The 18188-nt window shown below is 37.1% G+C and overlaps 2 protein-coding genes across 5 annotated transcripts; both read left to right on the forward strand.

Annotated features, from left to right (window-relative positions):
• The first annotated feature begins 39 nt into the window (after positions 1 to 39).
• Positions 40 to 7945, forward strand: LOC106058290 (uncharacterized). Of its 4 annotated transcripts, none has more exons than XM_013215683.2 (3): positions 40 to 112; positions 5265 to 5361; positions 6607 to 7945. In XM_013215683.2, exons 2-3 carry the CDS (start codon positions 5271 to 5273, stop codon positions 7440 to 7442), a joined length of 927 nt encoding a protein of 308 aa, XP_013071137.2. In that variant the 5' UTR covers positions 40 to 112; positions 5265 to 5270; the 3' UTR covers positions 7443 to 7945. The 4 variants fall into 4 exon arrangements, with proteins under 4 accessions (XP_013071137.2, XP_055860044.1, XP_055860043.1 ...); XM_056004069.1 differs by having other exon boundaries at positions 69 to 112; positions 5262 to 5361; XM_056004068.1 differs by lacking the exon at positions 40 to 112 and adding an exon at positions 2689 to 2842 and having other exon boundaries at positions 5262 to 5361.
• Positions 7946 to 12656: 4711 nt separating this feature from the next.
• LOC129921820 (uncharacterized) lies at positions 12657 to 17597 on the forward strand. Its single transcript, XM_056004878.1, has 3 exons — positions 12657 to 12816; positions 15655 to 15752; positions 16495 to 17597. Coding segments are annotated over exons 1-3 (936 nt in total). The 5' UTR covers positions 12657 to 12814; the 3' UTR covers positions 17331 to 17597.
• Positions 17598 to 18188: the final 591 nt, after the last annotated feature.

The raw sequence follows: 18188 nt of genomic DNA on the forward strand, positions 1-18188 counted from the left end.
ATGGGTTCTGTGCATTCGGCTGCAGACTTGGATTCTACAACATAGATCTAGATTATTCTAGATTGGGGGACAGTGCCCGCCGACCTCCTCGTGGTGTCCTCTGGTAACTGGAGTAAGTTCACCCTTTATTCTCAGGGTGTTCCGAAAAGGGCTAACGTTGCGGGAGCTCCAACTTTCCTAGCAGGCTCTCACGCTCTCCTGGTGCAGAGTTCTGCTGGTGAGGGAATATGCTAAGCTCTGACTGACATAACCCCCTGCACGCTCGTCTGATGTAGGGATTGTGTCTGTCGGGGGCTGTAGCCTATGCTGAACAGATCAGCCTGCGCCCTGGAGACTAGTGTCAACTAGTGAAGGGTCAAGCTATTAAAATTTGCGGACTCTAAACTGGTGGTTAAAAAAAAAAAGGTCTCCTGCATCACTCCACTTTCGTGGATTAAAAACCCTGACCATACGAGTGAGTGGCTGAATTAACTCAATTAAATAACTGGTCTTTCGATCGTTTATAGTCCAATGTTAATGTCTGGACTGTTTTCACTGCTCGCTCTAAGTGGCAACCCAAATCTTCTCCCCCTGGAGGAACCCATACCTATGTCGTGATGATGACAACATAGGTTAGTCTATAGTCCATCTATACTCTCCGTAACACCAGCAGATTTTGGGGAACTCATCTCATTTTCCTTCAATGTAGCCTACTAGATCTAAAACTCAGAGGCGTCATCAAATGGGTGCGGGCCGCACTACTTACATTTCCAGGGGGGTGACACCCAAGTGGGGAAAAAAAGCAGACATTTTTTTTTAACTTAAAAAAGTTTATTGTAGCCTACAAAAATGCTGACATTGTGCGATTGGAAATATTTTTATTAGGCCCTTATTGTTTTTGTTTAGCGCAACTTTTAATCTTCCAGAAAGCTAAGTGTGCTATGGTCCAAATTTCAAAAGTTTAGGGGGGATAGGTTTCCTTGATGCCTTTTTGAATTTGCTCGAATCAATAGCTTATTCGAACTCAAGACTCCATGATGGAAGGTCGACGTGTTTGCCAATGAGCTATGCAACGAGGCCTTCTTATAAAATTAAATGGTTAGGATGGCTATGCAGTCGGATGTAATAATCGTCAAATCTGAAGGAACATTTGAAATATGTACAGCAAAGCAAAAGAAATAATACGCATAGGACGTAATCATTTTTTTTAAAGTAGTGTCTGTATTTTATAAGATTATTAAATTATTTGACGCACGGATCAGCATGTTGGATGGTTCATAAGACTAAATCTAGTCAACGAGCTACTGTACCTGCTTACAACTATTTCATTTTCGTCAGTTAGGCCTACATTACATTGTCTCCATATGCAGGCATACTACAACAAGGTTTTAACGTCTTTTTTTGGTACTCTCTAGTAAGTGTTTGTCCTACTTTTGTCCAAGCTCTGTTTGGTAATCCTATATCATAAGACGCTGGAAGTTGTATAATGCATTATATACTATTTTCAATCTTTCGAACTTTGACCCAGTGTGTTTCAACTACCATTATTTAGAATTTAGACCTATGTTGCATAAAGCCGTATTTTCATCATCGCTATGTGTAACAATCTTTGCGTCTTTGAATTTGACATTTATTGAGCATAAAAAAAAACTCTAGATTTGTTAAACTCTAACGAAGGGAGAAATTGGGAGCGGCCTGCATAGACATAGAATATAAACAATAGAGCTATACATGGCCGGATTTAGGACTGCGCAAGACTGTGCGGCTGCCTAGGGCCTAGCCTCCATATCTCCAATATATTTTTTTAAATCTTAACAAAATGTGGATATTAAATGAAAGAAAAACACGTAACAAAAAAAGTTGTTTATTTTTAATCCATTCCTCCTTTTTGAAGCTGATGGTGTCTATAATTACCATTTTATACATTTCTCGTAATGCTCCATTATTGCAAGGAGTAGGCTACTCCTTGGCCATAGAAACAGATGACTTTAACATCATCTGCCCCCATAGATCTCAAGGTCTGAAAGAGAAGCTTTACTTTTATTTCCATTCTGGTGAGCTTTACCTTTAGACAATCAGACTATAATATGTAAACAGTCCAGCGTAGTAAAACAATTTTAATTAAAATTACAGATGAAATAGAGAGAAATAGAAATAAAGAGTGTCTTAAAGTATCTGAAAGTATAAAGGTCATATATAATAAATAGTGTGATTAAGTGTATATTTGACTTTCTATACAAAATAATTTCCATAATACAAACAAAACAATAATTAAATTAGAAATTAACAAAATTACAGTTTAACCAGAGACTACTAGACCATAACTTTATTTTGTAAGTTTCGCATTGGTTAGAATATGTGACAACTATGTTGCAATATGACCCACACCTAATCGTGACGTTCGTTGTAAAGAGGCGCCAAAGTCTGTCTTTAAAAAATAAATATGTATAAGCCAATAAATAAATCTAATACAAATTATGTAATAAAGTAATACACATGAATATAACAATAAGTAGATGTGGTTATCGACATTACATAAAAGTATAAAGGCCTGGTTTTGTTAAGACTTTTATAACAAGATTTCGCTTGTTTTAAATGTCAAGGTTCTGTCCCTTGTTTATTATAAAACCTTAGCATAACAGGTTATATAAAGTTGTCTATTTTTAGAACAGTGACGTTTATTTTGTGTTTATATGTATGTTACATAAGCTCTCCCATTTATAAAACACCGCGAGACGGAGTGTGTAACAGAAGAGTGGTTCAACTTGTTTGACACATGTTGACATAGGAAAAGAAAGAATTCAAAGATAAATATTAACTTTGAGAGAAAAAAAAAAAAAAAGAAAATCGAAGCGAGAATAACGTAAGTAGAACTAGAAATCTTAACTGAATTTATCTTCATTCAGAAATATCTTGACCTATATATAAATTAGGCCTATATTCGAGACTAAAGGTTCGCTAAAGCAAAAACTGTTTGTTAGAAATAAAAACTTATATAACTACATAGATATAGATTTTCTTCTAAGTTATCATATTAACCCTATCTATATAAATGTTTTTGGATTAAAATGTGAATTTAATGCTTCATTCTTTAAAAAGTCATCAGAGTTGTCAATATTCTAGACTTCAATATAAGTTAATAAAATAATTAGGCCTAAGCCGCCTAATGGGCATATTTAATATGACTAGGCCTATTAGGCCTTATTTATAATGCTATATCTATGATATTAATTAAGTTTAACCTCTTTAGCCTTTCTTTTTTGTTGTATTCTATATAGGTCTATAGTTTGTGTTTAGTCACTGTGTAGGCCTATACATTTCGAATGACTTCTCCGAGACGCCCTACTTTTAGGTAAACGGGAGTAAAGCAAGAAAATAGGACGGAGAGGCACCACTTGTAACTCTTTCGCCATTTCTCTCCAACCGCCTCTGTCCTGTGCTGTTACTCAGTAAATCTATAAAAGTTGAATCTTCCAACTTTTGCAAGCCTGTATTGTTGGCCTTTCTTTCTAACACCATATGTATGTGTAATTGTTGTCAATTATACATCGTGGTCGATCAGTTTACCCTTTTCGTAACGCCTTATAGGGCCTATCATACAGCAGATCCTTCGGCATTCTGTCTGGGTCTAAAAGTTAAACATATTTAAAAAAAACAAATAAAACACGGATACGTGTAACGTTTCAATAAGTAACCTACTAATATGTTCAACGTTTCTCCTAAATCAGTGTAGTCCTACACTTGGCGCCGGCCAAATTACAACACAAATTAGAAATGAACAATATATGAAAGACTACCCTCGGAGATAAAGCAGTATTTAAGGTTAACTAAAATAAAAAATATGCCCTTATTGTGACAGCAGCTTAAGGGTCGAGGCAATTGACTTTGCAGACATCTTCCATGCCATGAACAAACTTAGGAAGACTCTCGATACCTGTAAGAGGGCATTACCGATCCAGCCTTTCTACAGGATAATACTATTAATGCATAATTCCTTGTTGTTATATCAGCCGAGGGCATAGTGGCAACTGACCTCGCAAATACATTTGCGGCCCTAAACATCCTTAAGAAGATTCTCGTTACATGTCAAAGGGCAGTAATGCTGTGTACCTACCACATTCCCAGAAAATTTCTCAGTGAACACTTCGACTACAATGAGTTTTGTTTCCCTTTAGTGTACCTCGATCTTGACTGCGTAAGAGAAAGACTATACACATTATTAATACCATAAAGAGGAAACCGTACCTCATATTCTGTTTGACTGCCCCAGACTTGACAGGTCTGGGAAACCAACAATTCTCGACCTGTATGGTGACATTTATGCACTAAGCAAGACATCATAGGAATCCTTGGGGCTTAGGCCTCTTTATATGACTCTTTTTTTTTTATTCTGTACTGAAGAGATTACATTGCCAACAACACATAAGATACTAACATACGTTTACGGTTTACACATCAGTTCGCGTTAAAATTGTTCATAAACAGTCTAAACTTGACGATCACTGGGTTGTGCATTGTCCTTTGCAGCATTAAGAGGGTAACGATGTGTTTAAAAAAACGTAGAAAATTAGAAATAGTCTAAAATTAAAGAAAAAGTCAAAGTACAATAAAACATTTAAAGTTGCAATACAGTACGTAGTTTCCATTTTATTTCATCTTTTTTATATTAGAATGAACAGTTTAGCAAAACTATAACATGATTACAAAGAACACAACTCATCAAGCGCGTCTGGTGATATATTCACCATACGGTATTTTACATCCTCATCAATATCTCTAAAGCAGCGGTTCTCAACCATTTATGCTCGGTGACCCCTTTTTACAATCTCCCACTCTGCTGCGACCCCCCCCCCCTCAGCACACACACACACACCTATAGAAGAATAGACAAAAACAATCCATTTTTTTCGATGGTCTTTGGCGACTCCTGGCAAATCATCAATCGACCCCCAAGGGGGTCGCGATCCACAGGTTGAGAACCCCTGCTCTAAAGTAACGTTTCATACATTTCACTGCACACAACGGGCCTCATTGTGTATTAAAAATTTAGATCATAATTTGTCTAGAAGAGATAGAGAATCACGTGGCTGAATGCAGTTTGTTTACGATTGGTGAATGAGGTCCATTTAGAGGACTTAATGAATTTTGTTTTTATCTATTTTCGATCCTGGCAGTGCTGAAGAATAACTATTAGTTCATTTATATATAGATAGTAATAATAAGGTAACTCTTTGTGTGTGTGTGTTTTTTTAAAATAATTTTTATAATTTCATCTCTTCCAGCAGGCCAAAATGCTGTATATCATCTTAAGTATCACAAACTTCTGCTTCGCGGTAACTCAGTTTGTCATCAATGGCATGTCCAGTGCTGGTCCAGACGGAAGTAAGTCTTTCTTTTGTTTTCTATACCGATTTGCTTTAATCTAATATATAAAGTAGAACGTAAGGAGTATATATATGTATGTATTTATATATGTATGTATGTCCCACATAGAGATCAAAATCGGTTGACCAATCTTGATAAAACTTGTCATAAATGTTCATTTGATCATAGCGGCGACCGTAGTGTATGTTTAATGTCCCTCCCACAACCGAAAGGCCACCAAAACATACCTAAATTTAACTCTATTAAAGAACAAAACTTCTAAACAAATTGTGTCAACCCGTTTTCATAGTATTTTTCTATTAGTTATCAGTATGCGGCTAAACTGGTAAACCAATTTTCACTCTGTTTTCATTTTCCTGGAAAAATATTTACAAAATGTGCAGAGAATATTTTCCATGTTTGACATAGATCTAAACCCAATTCACTAGATCATTAATACCCAAAGTAAGGTCTGCAGGCCGCGGGTCTTATCCAGCTAGTATACAAAATAAATGAGAAAATCGTGAGCTATTCTAGATTCTGATTCATTATGCGAGCACAAAGACTTCCTAGTCAAACAATACTTTCAGGGGGGGGGGGGTGTTTGATGGAGGAGGGTAGATCTTTTGATGGGAGGGGGGATGTTAAGCATAGGGGGCGCTAAAGAGGCTTGATGTCTGGAATTTTAAAAGTTTTTAAATTGAAAACTCGAGAAAATAAATCCCAATTGTTGATCAAATCGGAAGTGGAAGCCTCTTTTAGTTTTTTATTATGGTCAAACTATTAGAGCTCTGAATAGTGCCACTATCACCGACTTGGATTGTATTTTTAAAAAAAATCGGATGCCAAAACATGAATAAATATTTGTCATACTTTTTCACATTTTAAATTTATTACTCTCATTTAGAATGCTCAATACTTTATTGTCCAATTTCTTTTGTGGACCAGTAGAGGAAGGGATGTATGTGAGAGAAGGTTTTCCGTGCTGCCTTTAGCTATAGAACTCCATACATTTAAAATTTAATCCACAACGGGCGATCCACCCAACTCAAAACTAAGTTGTTTTTTTTTAAATGTCTTTTGTGGGGCGCTAAACTACTTTTAATGCATCGCACTCACCAATATTTTCCAACTAAAATTGTGCAACAGAAAACAGTATCGGCTATCTCTTCTTTATGCTAAACAATTGTTCCAAATTTAAAACATATTTAAGTTCAGTATTTTTAACATCAACTCTTACTCTATTTTTTTTCCCTCCAATAGCTGTCTTCATTAACAAGACTGGAGTTTTGTCAAAATATTATGATACTGCCATAACACCAGCTGGATGGACATTTAGCATTTGGGGCTTTATTTATGCCTGGCAGGCTCTCTGGGTTATTTACTCATTGATCAACATCTTTAGAAAGAACCAGAATGGGGCAGTATGTGACAACCCGAGGTTCCTGCCGCTGTCAATGTTCGTCTTGTGTATTCTGATTTGCTGCTTAAATATCACCTGGCTAATTACCTTTGACAGACAGAAGATTGAAGTCTCCTGCGCTGCTCTCATAGCCTACGTTTTGCTAATGTATGCAGCCATGATCGTTTCATACCGCGCACTGGACAAGGCATCCCCTCAGCTCGTAGACCAGCAGCAAGTCAAGGATATTTGGCTTACCAGGGCTCTTGTTCACAACGGTCTGGCCATCCAGGCTACTTGGGTGACCATAGCGTCGTTGCTAAACATCGCCATGGTGATGACCTACAGTGGAGGCAAGAATGTTGACTACGACACTGCCGGTACAGTCGTTTTAGCCCTTTTATCTTTCATCTTACTGTCGTATGTCTTAGCAGACCTCTTCCTATTAGACAGATACACCCGATATACAATCACTCCCCATATGGTTGTGGTTGTTGCTCTATCTGGCAGCATCAACAACCATTATGAAGAAGGCGAGAGGAACTCTGTTTTCAAAATAGTTCTTCTGTCCATTGCCGCTGCTTTCTTGCTAGTCAAAGTTATTGTCACCATATACAGACATTTCAAGAAACAGCGTTACATCACCAACTTTACACCGACTACAAGTGAAAAGCAGCCCAATGGGATCTTAGCGTAAGTTTAACGAATCAAAGTTTCCAGCATTTCTTGTTGTTAATAGCTCGCTTTGTTTTAGGTTGTATCAAACCATCATACATTTCAATAGATGTACTTTATGTAATTTATAAAGTAAATATACAATGACTTCATATTGAAGCAAGAGGTCAATAGACAGGCTTGTATTTTTTTATAGATTGTTGATTTTTTAATTAAAATGTTGTTGCTGATTTATATTCAATTATCAATGCGATTTGTTTGTATATAGGCCTATATTTGGCTAAATCTGTTTGTAAATGGAAGACAACAAGCTTTACAATAATGAAATTTTTGTGACATTTAAAACTGATGTGCCTTATCTTTGTATGTGATGCATTTCTGTAGTATTCTATGCATAAATGTTCCAAATGTTTATCTCAAAAATATATTTTTTTATATTTATAATTTTATATTATATATATTTAAACCTTAGAATCAAATGTTTTTAATGATTAAAAAAAAAAAACTGTCCTACATTTAAGACTATAGACAACTGGTTCCTTTTTATTTCTAGCCGTAAGCCTACCATTATTAGTTCTTATTTTCTTCAGTCAGAAGGTGGAATCTGATCAAAGCAAAAGTCTGAAAACTGAAGTGAAAAATTGAAAAATTTATTTCAAGCTTTAATTGTGCACGTAGGATGACTTGTTGATAGATGGTGTTTGAAGACATCAGTGAACCTTTCAAATATTTCGATAACAAGTTGACAAGTCGAAGAATACTCAGTGATTATGTGTAGGACTATTTTCTAAGGCGTAGGGTGTGTGTGGTGGTGGTGGGGTAACAAGTGATACTGGTAAACGAATTCACGGGCAAAAAGTATGTGTTTGACAGGGGTAGGGTTATAAAGGGGGGGGGGGCGTGCCAATTAGATGTAAAAGAAAATAGAAATTCAATTTTTTAAGGGGGTGGGGGTAGATCCATGGCAAAATAAAAAATACACAGCATGGGAACAAATTAACGGCCGTTGCGTGGGTAATGATATAGCCTACTATATTATTTCAACATAAAGTAGTTTTTTTTTAAAATTTTACAATACTTGTTTTTACTTGCGAAATAATCTCTTCTTTTACTCGGATAGAATGACTGTAACTTATATATGTAATTATATTACAAAGGAAACTTATTATTATCTCTGTCCTTATAATTGTCTCTATAGACCACAAGGTCTGAAAGGGGAACTTTACTTTTACTACTAGTAGTCGATGGATCTCTCAAGAGACGGTAAGGCGTGAAAGGATTGGTCACCAGAAATGAAGCAGAGCACTGGGAAATATAAGACAAAATATTTAACAATGTGCACTCCCTTCATTTTTTTTTATTTTTTTTTGTATGGAGCATTTGTTTATGATAGTTACAGCTATGCTTTGGGGGAAAGGGGGGGGGGGTGAGAGATATGTGAGCGCCTTAAGAAGTCAGCAAACAAAAGTCGTATTTGAACTATAAATATATTCTAGGTGAAATATTGACATTTTTTAAAGTCAGTGATGCCCAACCTAATTAATCTGTGGGCCATTTTAATGCCACATCAATGAGAAGGCTTAAACACGAACTAAATTGGCCGTGGTTCTAGATCTAGTCTAGTACTTACGTTAATTAATCCTAATTTATAGGGTATTTGAAGTTTATCTTTTTTTTTTTACGCGTCGGAGAATGGCTTCATTTATCTACTTAAAATGTGAGCAATATTGTATCTGGCCTTACCACCGACTCATTTTATTGTGTGTTTGTTTTTTTTTGTGTAAATATTCCCATCGATCCTCCAATCTTTAGGCAAAGTTTAAGAATATTTTATTCGCTGCAAAACAAATGTTAAAGGTTAAAGGTCATGGTACAGAGAAAGAATGTGGAGCCTAACGTAGGTAAATATACATTTTTCAATCTTTTTTTTTTTTTTTTTTTTTTTTTTTTTTTTTTGGATTTGGGATTTTCTACTCTTTGTGACGACGTTTTGACGGGCCGGATTGGAAGGAAGTCGCGGGCCGAATCTGGCCAGCGAGCCGTTTTTCTGGGCATCACTCATTTTAGTAAACTATGCTGTTTAATTAAGAAGATCTAACTTCTAAAGCACGAACTACATGATACGTTAGTCAATGCAAGGAGTATATATTTTTAAAAAATAGTATGGCTGCCATGTCTTGTGGTATTCACTCTAGACAGTCGTTTCGATGGTCGCAGGTTCAAACCCTACTCGGGGTCCTGTGGTGGGATTGGGCTAAGATTTCCTAATCTTCAATTCTGAAAGGAAATCCGAAGATGTAAAACCAGAACCAATGCTTAATGATAATCTCCTCCTGGCATAGTTTTATTGTAATGTAGGGCAGAGCTTAAGTGCACTCAAACTATCCTTTGACGTACTCAGAGTAGTGTCAGCAGCCCATGCCCCAACAAGTTGTTAGTGACCTACTTAGTTGGCCAGGTAGATTGAATGTAAACATAGATCACGTTTTAGAACACGAGACCGGGCCCAGCCTAAGTTGTCGTTTACTCATACAATACACTCATTCTGAAAATAGTAGACCCCAGTTTTTTTTTTTAGTTTCTATTCAACATCTGAACGTCAGAGGTTCACAACATATTGATACCAGGAACCATGTGTGTATGCGCTGTAGGTATGGTTCGTAATATACGGTAGGCCTATTCGTCGCAGCATACATGCAGTGCTAGATTTAGCTATAGACAGCACAAGTTATAAATTGTCTGGGGCCCCAAAAATAATTTCCAGGGATCTTCTTTTCAATTAACTCAGTCACTCGGAACCATCGCGATGACAAACCACACCACAAGGCACAATTGTAGGCATGGCTTCATTTTTTTTTTTTTTTGAGAGTAAACTTATATATTTTTTTAATGCAAATTTTTATGTATTATTCCATATTTTAATTTTTTTAATAGATAAAGTAAAGACAATTATCAACTGAAATTTACGAGAACTTCGTTTCTTGTTTTTCTATAAGCTACAGTCACTAATATGCCTTCTGTCCACGCCTCAAAGTTTTACGACTCTCCTTATCTGGATACTAATAGTAAGTTTACGACATGCTTGGGGAACTAACGAGCATAAACTAAACATAGACCCAGTAGAGCTAATGAACTGAGGGCCAAATGTCAAATCAATTAGAGCGATAAACTCTAGTTAAGTGGTCCACGAAAGTGGCACATACAAAACTACCGTGCCATGAAAATATATTTTGTGAATCACTGGTTTAGGATCCCGCCCCTACGCACTCACCAATCTCCCCTGTCCTCTTGATTTTTTTCCCTCCAATTTTCTACCTAAGCATAAGCAGTGCTCGACCCTTATATGTCACAAATATTAAGGCCCATTCACACTGGTAGTTAAAGCAAGTTATTAAAAAGCGTACCATTATCCAAGTCAGTCAGAATTTAGGTTTGAGAAAGGTCTTTTAGTGTCGGATTTTATAATGAGGAGGCCTTGGGCAGGAGGGGGCGCGGTGGCTGAGTGGTTAAGCGCTTGGCTTCCGAACCTGGAGCCTTGGTTTCGAATCTAGGTGAAAACTTGGATTTTGAATTTCGGAATTTTTTAGGGCGCCCCTGAGACCACCCATCTTTAATGTGTACATGTCTTTAGTGGGTCCACCATCTTTAATGTGTACATGTCTTTCGTTTGGGGAAAAGGAAAGGCGGTTGGTCGTTGTGTTGGCCACATGACACCCTGCTCATTAACCTAGCCAAAGAAACCATTGATATAAACATCATCGCAAGATCTGAAAGAGGAACTTTACTTCCCTTTTGTGGAGGCCCCTTCGTTCTTACATTTTTCATTAGTAAATGTATTTTAAAATATTCATAAATCTAAAAACATGACATACATGTGGGGAAAAAATAATAATTACTAGTTAGAAAAAAGTATATCAACTCACTCTGTCTGCCTGGTAAAAAGTGTGTACACGTTATTTCTCCCACACCCATTCTCGGATCAAGTTGAAACTTCACACAATTATTCATTGGCATAAACCAATAAGTTAATAAATTAATGGCTATTAATTATTCTGTTTGATACCAACAAGGGAAACAAATCTGTCATTAGGTGCCTATGTGGCTAAATTTGTTGGGTTTAGTTCCCTTAAAATAATTGTTAACGCTATTTCTCCCTCACGCTTTCTCCAGTCAAGCTGCAACTTTAAACAATTATTTATTGTAGCTAACAAAACGTGAATCAATAAATAATACCCAATTCATAGTCCTACAATATCGTGAATCCGGCCCTGTGTTTTACTGATATACTCTTTGTCGATTTCATATAGTCTTGTAGAGCATCAGCTATAATCCTTTTCAGACAAGAGTTGACAAGAACTAGAACTACATTAGCGTGTTGATGCCAACTCCGTGGATTTTTTTTTGTCTTAAACGCTCAAGTTAGCCCCATTCAATAAAATAGCAACAATGTCGGAGTGTCACCTAGTCTTTCAATCGCCCTTTTAAAAACAATAAAGACATTGTAGAGATTTCATTGAAGCTAAAAAAAAAAGCCTTTGTACAAATTTGTCCAAGCATATGGAACAAGGAATGTGCCTTTATCTTTGTGTCTTTCTGAGTATTTTATTAGTTGTTGTTTTGTTTTTGTATTTGAAGATTATGGTTAACTGTTTTTATGTATAATTGCTACTTTACTTCGCTACTTTACTTTAGAGATTTCTATCCTCAAGGCCTTCTAAATTTAGTGATTTTACTAAAGGTGTTACTCTAGTAAATTTCACATAATGATAGTAGGTATAATAGGTTGCAGGTTGTCTCGAGACCAATCGATATAGAACGCCTGAACACTGACCTGCAACGTCACAATCTGTGGGCAGTTTAGACCAATAAATTGTTGCCACGTCTGTACGACAAAAAATAAAATAATAATACATGTCTGAAATGAAATATAAATATTCAATAATAATGCCAAATAAACATATTATTTAAAAGTCAAACATGAAAATAATTGAGTAAGCATCGTTCGTATTGGTGTGAACATAACAGTGGAGTCACAAACGGGAGCTCTATTACCCTTCGATGTTCACAGAAATGTGTGACATGACAGCACCTTATATATGTAGGTCAGGTTTCTGAAAAAATTCTCCGAGTGTGAACGTACCTTAAACGAATATGTTATGTAAAGCGATCTATTTTTAGCACAGTGCATTTCATTCTTCTTTTGAATATATAGATTACGTTATGTAACTCATTTTTTTTCTCTTTTTATATAAAAAGCGGTGAGCAGACGTAGAAAGTGAAAAGTAATCGAACTTTTATGACAAGCGTTGAATATAAAATTACATCAAAGCAACAGAGAGAGAGAAAAAATATTTTAAAAAAAAATTAATTCTGTGAATAAAAACAACGGAAAACATGTAAGTAGATAATTTTTTTAACAATCGGAAATAATTTAACTATGCATTTGTGTAATCCCGTATCAATCACTGCCATATATAACAGAAAATTTATAGCTCTGGATAAATAAGACGTAATTAGGCCTATCTTCTTTTTGGAGTAACGTCTGAAATATATAAAATAAAGAAAACAGGTCAAGTCCTAAGTACAGGATAAAGTTATCAAGCGAACAGTAAAATGTGACACGTGATCAAGAAGAAAATGTCTAGACTCTTAGATTTATAACTGAACGGAACACTAGTATAGTTTTTCTTTTTTTACCTATCCCCATAATAAAATTGTTTAAATTGTATTCTAAAGAGTACTCTATAATCGTTAGATACATATCAATGTTTCGAAAAAAACTAACAAAATTGGTCCTAGATATATATCTAGCGGTGAATTTATAGCCATATTTTTAAAAAAGTTTTTGGGACATGTAAAGTTTGAAACCAATTAAACTTACAATTACGCCTAGCTTCTAGAGCAGGGGTTCTCAACCTGTAGGTCGCGCCCCCCTTGGGGGTCGATTGACGATTTGCCACGGGTCGCCTAAGACCATCGAAAAAATGAATTGTTTTGTCTATTCTTTTATTGCTGTATGTGTGTGTGGGTGGGGGGGGGGTCGCGGCAGAGTGGGGGGTTGTAAAAAGGGGTCGCCGAGCATAAAAGGTTGAGAACCGCTGTTCTATAGATATGTCAACGTCTTCAATGCCAAATAGAAAGTGCAGTGTTTTACATGAATTCGCAAACCCAGAATATTTTGTCGCTTACAATGCAGACGTACTATCCAGTGCTTTTAAATCCCTGGAAGACGGAATATACATCCATAGCAGATCCGATGGAAGGCTCTTTAACCTGGCACGTCTTAAAGCCAAAACGAAAAGGCGTCGTATCTTGATAAGGGAGCTGCTGTTTGCCGATGACGCGGCACTCGTATCTCACTCACAAGGAGGTCTACAGAAGCTAGTGAACGCCTTAGCAGCTGCTTGTCAAGAGTTTAGCCTTACTATAAGTCTCTCCAAGACCGAAATCCTGGCACAAGACGTCGCAGAAATACCTATAATACAAATTGGGAACCACACCCTTTCAGTGGTGCAGGAATTTACCTACTTGGGTTCAACAATTGTCAGTAACCTAGACTTAGACATCGAGCTGACAAAAAGGATAGGAAAAGCTACCACAGCATTGGCAAAACTCTCCAAGCGCGTCTGGGAAAATGGTAAATTGACCACAGCGACCAAAATCCTAGTCTACAACGCCTGTGTTGTGAGCACTCTCCTGTATGGCAGTGAGAGCTGGTCAACATACATGTACCAAGAGCACAGATTGAATAGTTTCCACTTGCGCTGCCTGAGACGCATAATGGGCATCTCTTGGAGGGACCATGTCTCCAATCAGGAAGTTTTAAGATTGGCCAATATGAACAGCATGTATGCTCTCCTGACACAAAGAAGATTACGCTGGCTCGGACATGTCACCCGCATGCCAGATGGCAGAATCCCGAAAGATATCTTATATGCTGAGCTTGTGGAAGGAGTCAGACCCAAGGGCCGCCCAAGACTAACATATAGAGATGTCTGCAAGCGAGACATGAGAGCCTCAGGCATCAGTGAAAGTATGTGGGAAAACATAGCCAAAGACCGGAGTGCATGGAGACAGACTGTGCGTGCTGGGACAACCCTTGCTGAGAACAAAAGAATTGAAGCGGCTTTAATCAAGAGGGATAAAAAGAAAGCTGCCCTGTCTGCTAGCCCTAAATCAGAGGCATACACATGTACGAATTGTGGCAAAGTCTGCCGTTCTAGAATTGGCTTGATTAGCCACACCAGATTCTGCCCCGTCTCAAGATTAAGCCAAAACCAGTGACTCATTTGGGCGCATCCATTGCCTTTCGAGACAAAAGGAGCCATATATACAAAGCAGACAAATACATTTTCCGCCTGCGGTCTATATAACTTTTCTGATATGGTAAATATAGATGAAACGTTGAGCGATTTATGGCAATTAGGGCCCTATTTCATTGATCTATTTGTGTAGCTCTACACATTTTGTACTCCATGCCCATCATACCTTCTTATCTTATAAACTATAGACGCTCCTTAAAAATACAGGATATATAATATGTCCTGTCTTGTTCATGATATTATAACTGCCTTTTTAAATCAATAAAATTAACCCGTAGAGAAATAAATTAGAAGTAGAACCTCAGAGGAAACATTTCATTTGCAGGTACAGTTACACTTTTTTGTTAAATGGTAGGCTCAAATATAAATACCCTAATATTATAGAAAGTGTTTTCCTACGGCAAATTTGAGTTATTAATAACTCCAAGACATAGGCTACCATCTAGACCTATTATTTTCTTTTCAAGAGAATTTTAAATGCTACATTGAAATGTAATATTAATAAAGTTACAACGTTACTTTGAATTTCATACTCTGCAAAGAATCTATCAAATAATGAAATATGTTTTTACTGATGTCGCAAGAGTTTCAAGTCTTAATTTAAGGAATCTTTTGCAGGAACGTGTATTTTCGTGGGAGCATACCGAGAAATGTTGAAAAACAAAAAAAAATGTGTGCTGTTTGAGCTTTTCTCGTGTTAAACGTTGTTTTCTGAACAGATTTTCTCAATTTAAATAAATAAGTAATAGACTTAAATCAATAAATAGCATTACCATTTTGCGTAAACTTGTATTCCCCACGTGGATTTCCGACCCATGGGCTAAGAATGACTAAATTTAGCATCGTTGTAGTGCAATTTTTTTTTAAAAAGTTTACCTTTTCATTTTTGTTGATTTTGTTTTCTTTTAACAGGCGGAAAATGCTGTACGCTGTTGTTGCCATCACAAACCTCTGTTTTATGATAGCCCAGTTTGCACTTAATGGTATTGCTACTTCTGGCAATGACGGAGGTAAGTGTTGTGTTACTATTTAAATAAATCTTGGGGTGAAAATATGTGAAGGGCAGGGTTAATTTAAAAAAAAAAAAAGGTTGTGGTGGCCAAGAGGTCAAGAGCTTGACTTCCGAACTGAGGGATATCGAGTTGTAATTTCCACCGATCAAAATTTTGAACTGCGAGATTTTCAGGTCTCCTCTGAGTTCACCCAAATTTAATAAGTGACCTACTTTGGGGCAGTAAAGGTGATTGGTCATTGTGCTGGCTCCATGACATCCTCGTTAAACTTCGGCCATAGCAGCAGATGAGCTTTACCTCAGCTCCTCCTATGGATCGAAAGATCTGCAAAGGGTACCAAAACTTGCTAGTTAAAAGATCATAATGCCAGTGACTCTAGGTAAGGACTCTCCTTCAAGGTTTATATATTTATGATGTTACTAGCTTACCCAACAGTCTGATCTGTTTGTTATAGAACGCGATTTATACACTCTACCTTAATAAACAGTGGATTTGATTCTCTGAAGGATCCAGGCTCCAAGAGCTCCTCCTAGCTTCGACTTAAATTAGTATTACCTAACTCTTAAAGCACGATAGCAAACCCCCATCCCCACGCCACGCCCACCACCGCTTCCTCTCAAAATCGCGAATGTCATATTTGGGATTCAGCCTTATGCACATGATCTATATGTGACTATATGAAACTTAATAAAAATATAATATGGTTAAGTCTTAAACCTTCGAATTTTTTTTTCCGCAGTTGTCCTGAAGAATGACACAAGAATCGTGTCTCAAGATTATCCTATTCCTATATCACCAGCAAGCTGGACTTTTGGCATTTGGGGCTTTATCTATGCTTGGCAAGCTCTTCTGGTGATTTATTCAGTGGTAAACATCTTCAGGAAGAACGAAAAAGGAGCAGTCTGTGATAACCCAAGGTTCCTGCCGGTTAAGCTGTGGGTTTTGTGTATTTTGATAAGCAGCTTAAACATCACCTGGCTTATTACGTTTGACAGAGGTTTGTTCAATGTCTCTTGCGCCGTGCTAATCGCGTATACGCTGGTGATAAGCATTGCCAGGGTTGTTTCATACCGCGCGTTGGATAAAGCTTCTCCACAACTAGTCAAACAGAATCAGGTGAAAGACATATGGCTGACGAGGGCTCTGGTTCACAACGGGCTGGCTATCCACGCCACCTGGATCACCATAGCAACGTTGATCAACTTGGCCTTGGTGCTGGCGTATAGCGGAGACAGAGTGGTCGACGCTGACACGGCCGGGACAATCCTTTTAGCCATTTTGTCATTCCTCTATCTGTCGTACGTGTTCGCAGACTTCTTCCTGTTAGACAGATTCACTCGCTACACAATCACCCCCTATATGGTTCTAATTGTCGCACTCATCGGCAGCCTTGATAATGACTATCACGAGGGAGAGAGGAACTCTGTATTCAGAGTTGTCCTTTTGGCTCTTGGCTCGGCCTTCTTACTGGTGAAAATAGTCGTTACCATATATAAACATTTTAGGAGAGAGCGCTATGTCTCCTATTACACACCAACGATTGGCGAAAAGCAGCCTGATGGAATCTTAGCTTAATTAATCTTCTTATGTTTTTGCTATTCAAACTTTAGATATGTTTTGCTTATGCAATGTTTTAAACTAATTAGGAAACATACTTTGATTAGGCAGTTCAAAATGAAGCTGTCTCTTTTAAAAGCTGAGATAATTCAAAAGTGTAAACGTTTCTAAAACGAGCACACGATATGATAAAATGTAAAAGATTATTAAATAACTGCATTTGCTTCATATTGAAGCCTTCATTATAGGGCACTAGTGCTGCAATATAACACCTGCAGATATCTATAAAGAAACGGGCTTTTTTTAATCAGTTTTTTTTTTTTTCGGGACTTCTAGAAATGACTGTATCCACCGTCAGTGGGGGTCTAATATAATTTAGGGAGAGAGTAAGGACGATCGGTTACTGTGTTGTCCCCTTTGACACAATCATTGGTCATGCAGGCCCTGCATAGATCTAGCAACAAGGTGTTACCTTGGTACGTAACAGGGTAACTGTTCATCTATGATTTAGGTCCATTATTTAAACCTAAATGTATAATTATGACGATCCTTTTTGTTTTCCAAGTAAGATTCTTTATTTTACATACGCACGCAGATGAGTTTTTGTTCAGGTCTACGGTGGCGATTTTTGACTATTTTTTATAAATTTAATCAGAAGAAGATTACATTGCCAATAAAACACAAAACAATACAGTAAGTTCCATGTTTTTACAACGATTGGGGTTAGTTGGTGCGTTTACCAGCTGACAGATCAGCGTGAATTTTCATTGTTCTAATGTTGTTATGTCCAACACTATATACTTACAACTGGTCTAATCAATGCAAACAATGTTCCTGGACATCACTCAGTCCTCATCACGTTACGGATGAGGCGTG

The sequence above is a fragment of the Biomphalaria glabrata genome, chromosome 11 (assembly GCF_947242115.1).
Source record: "Biomphalaria glabrata chromosome 11, xgBioGlab47.1, whole genome shotgun sequence".
Taxonomy (NCBI): Eukaryota; Metazoa; Mollusca; class Gastropoda; family Planorbidae; genus Biomphalaria; species Biomphalaria glabrata.

Bases quoted from the DNA above. Each gene is read 5' to 3' on its own strand.
- LOC106058290 (XM_013215683.2), top strand. From the start codon at position 5,271: ATGCTGTATATCATCTTAAGTATCACAAACTTCTGCTTCGCGGTAACT. The intron at 5,362-6,606 runs GTAAGTCTTTCT...TCCCTCCAATAG, and splicing joins CAGTGCTGGTCCAGACGGAA to CTGTCTTCATTAACAAGACT.
- LOC129921820 (XM_056004878.1), top strand. The intron at 15,753-16,494 runs GTAAGTGTTGTG...TTTTTTCCGCAG, and splicing joins TACTTCTGGCAATGACGGAG to TTGTCCTGAAGAATGACACA.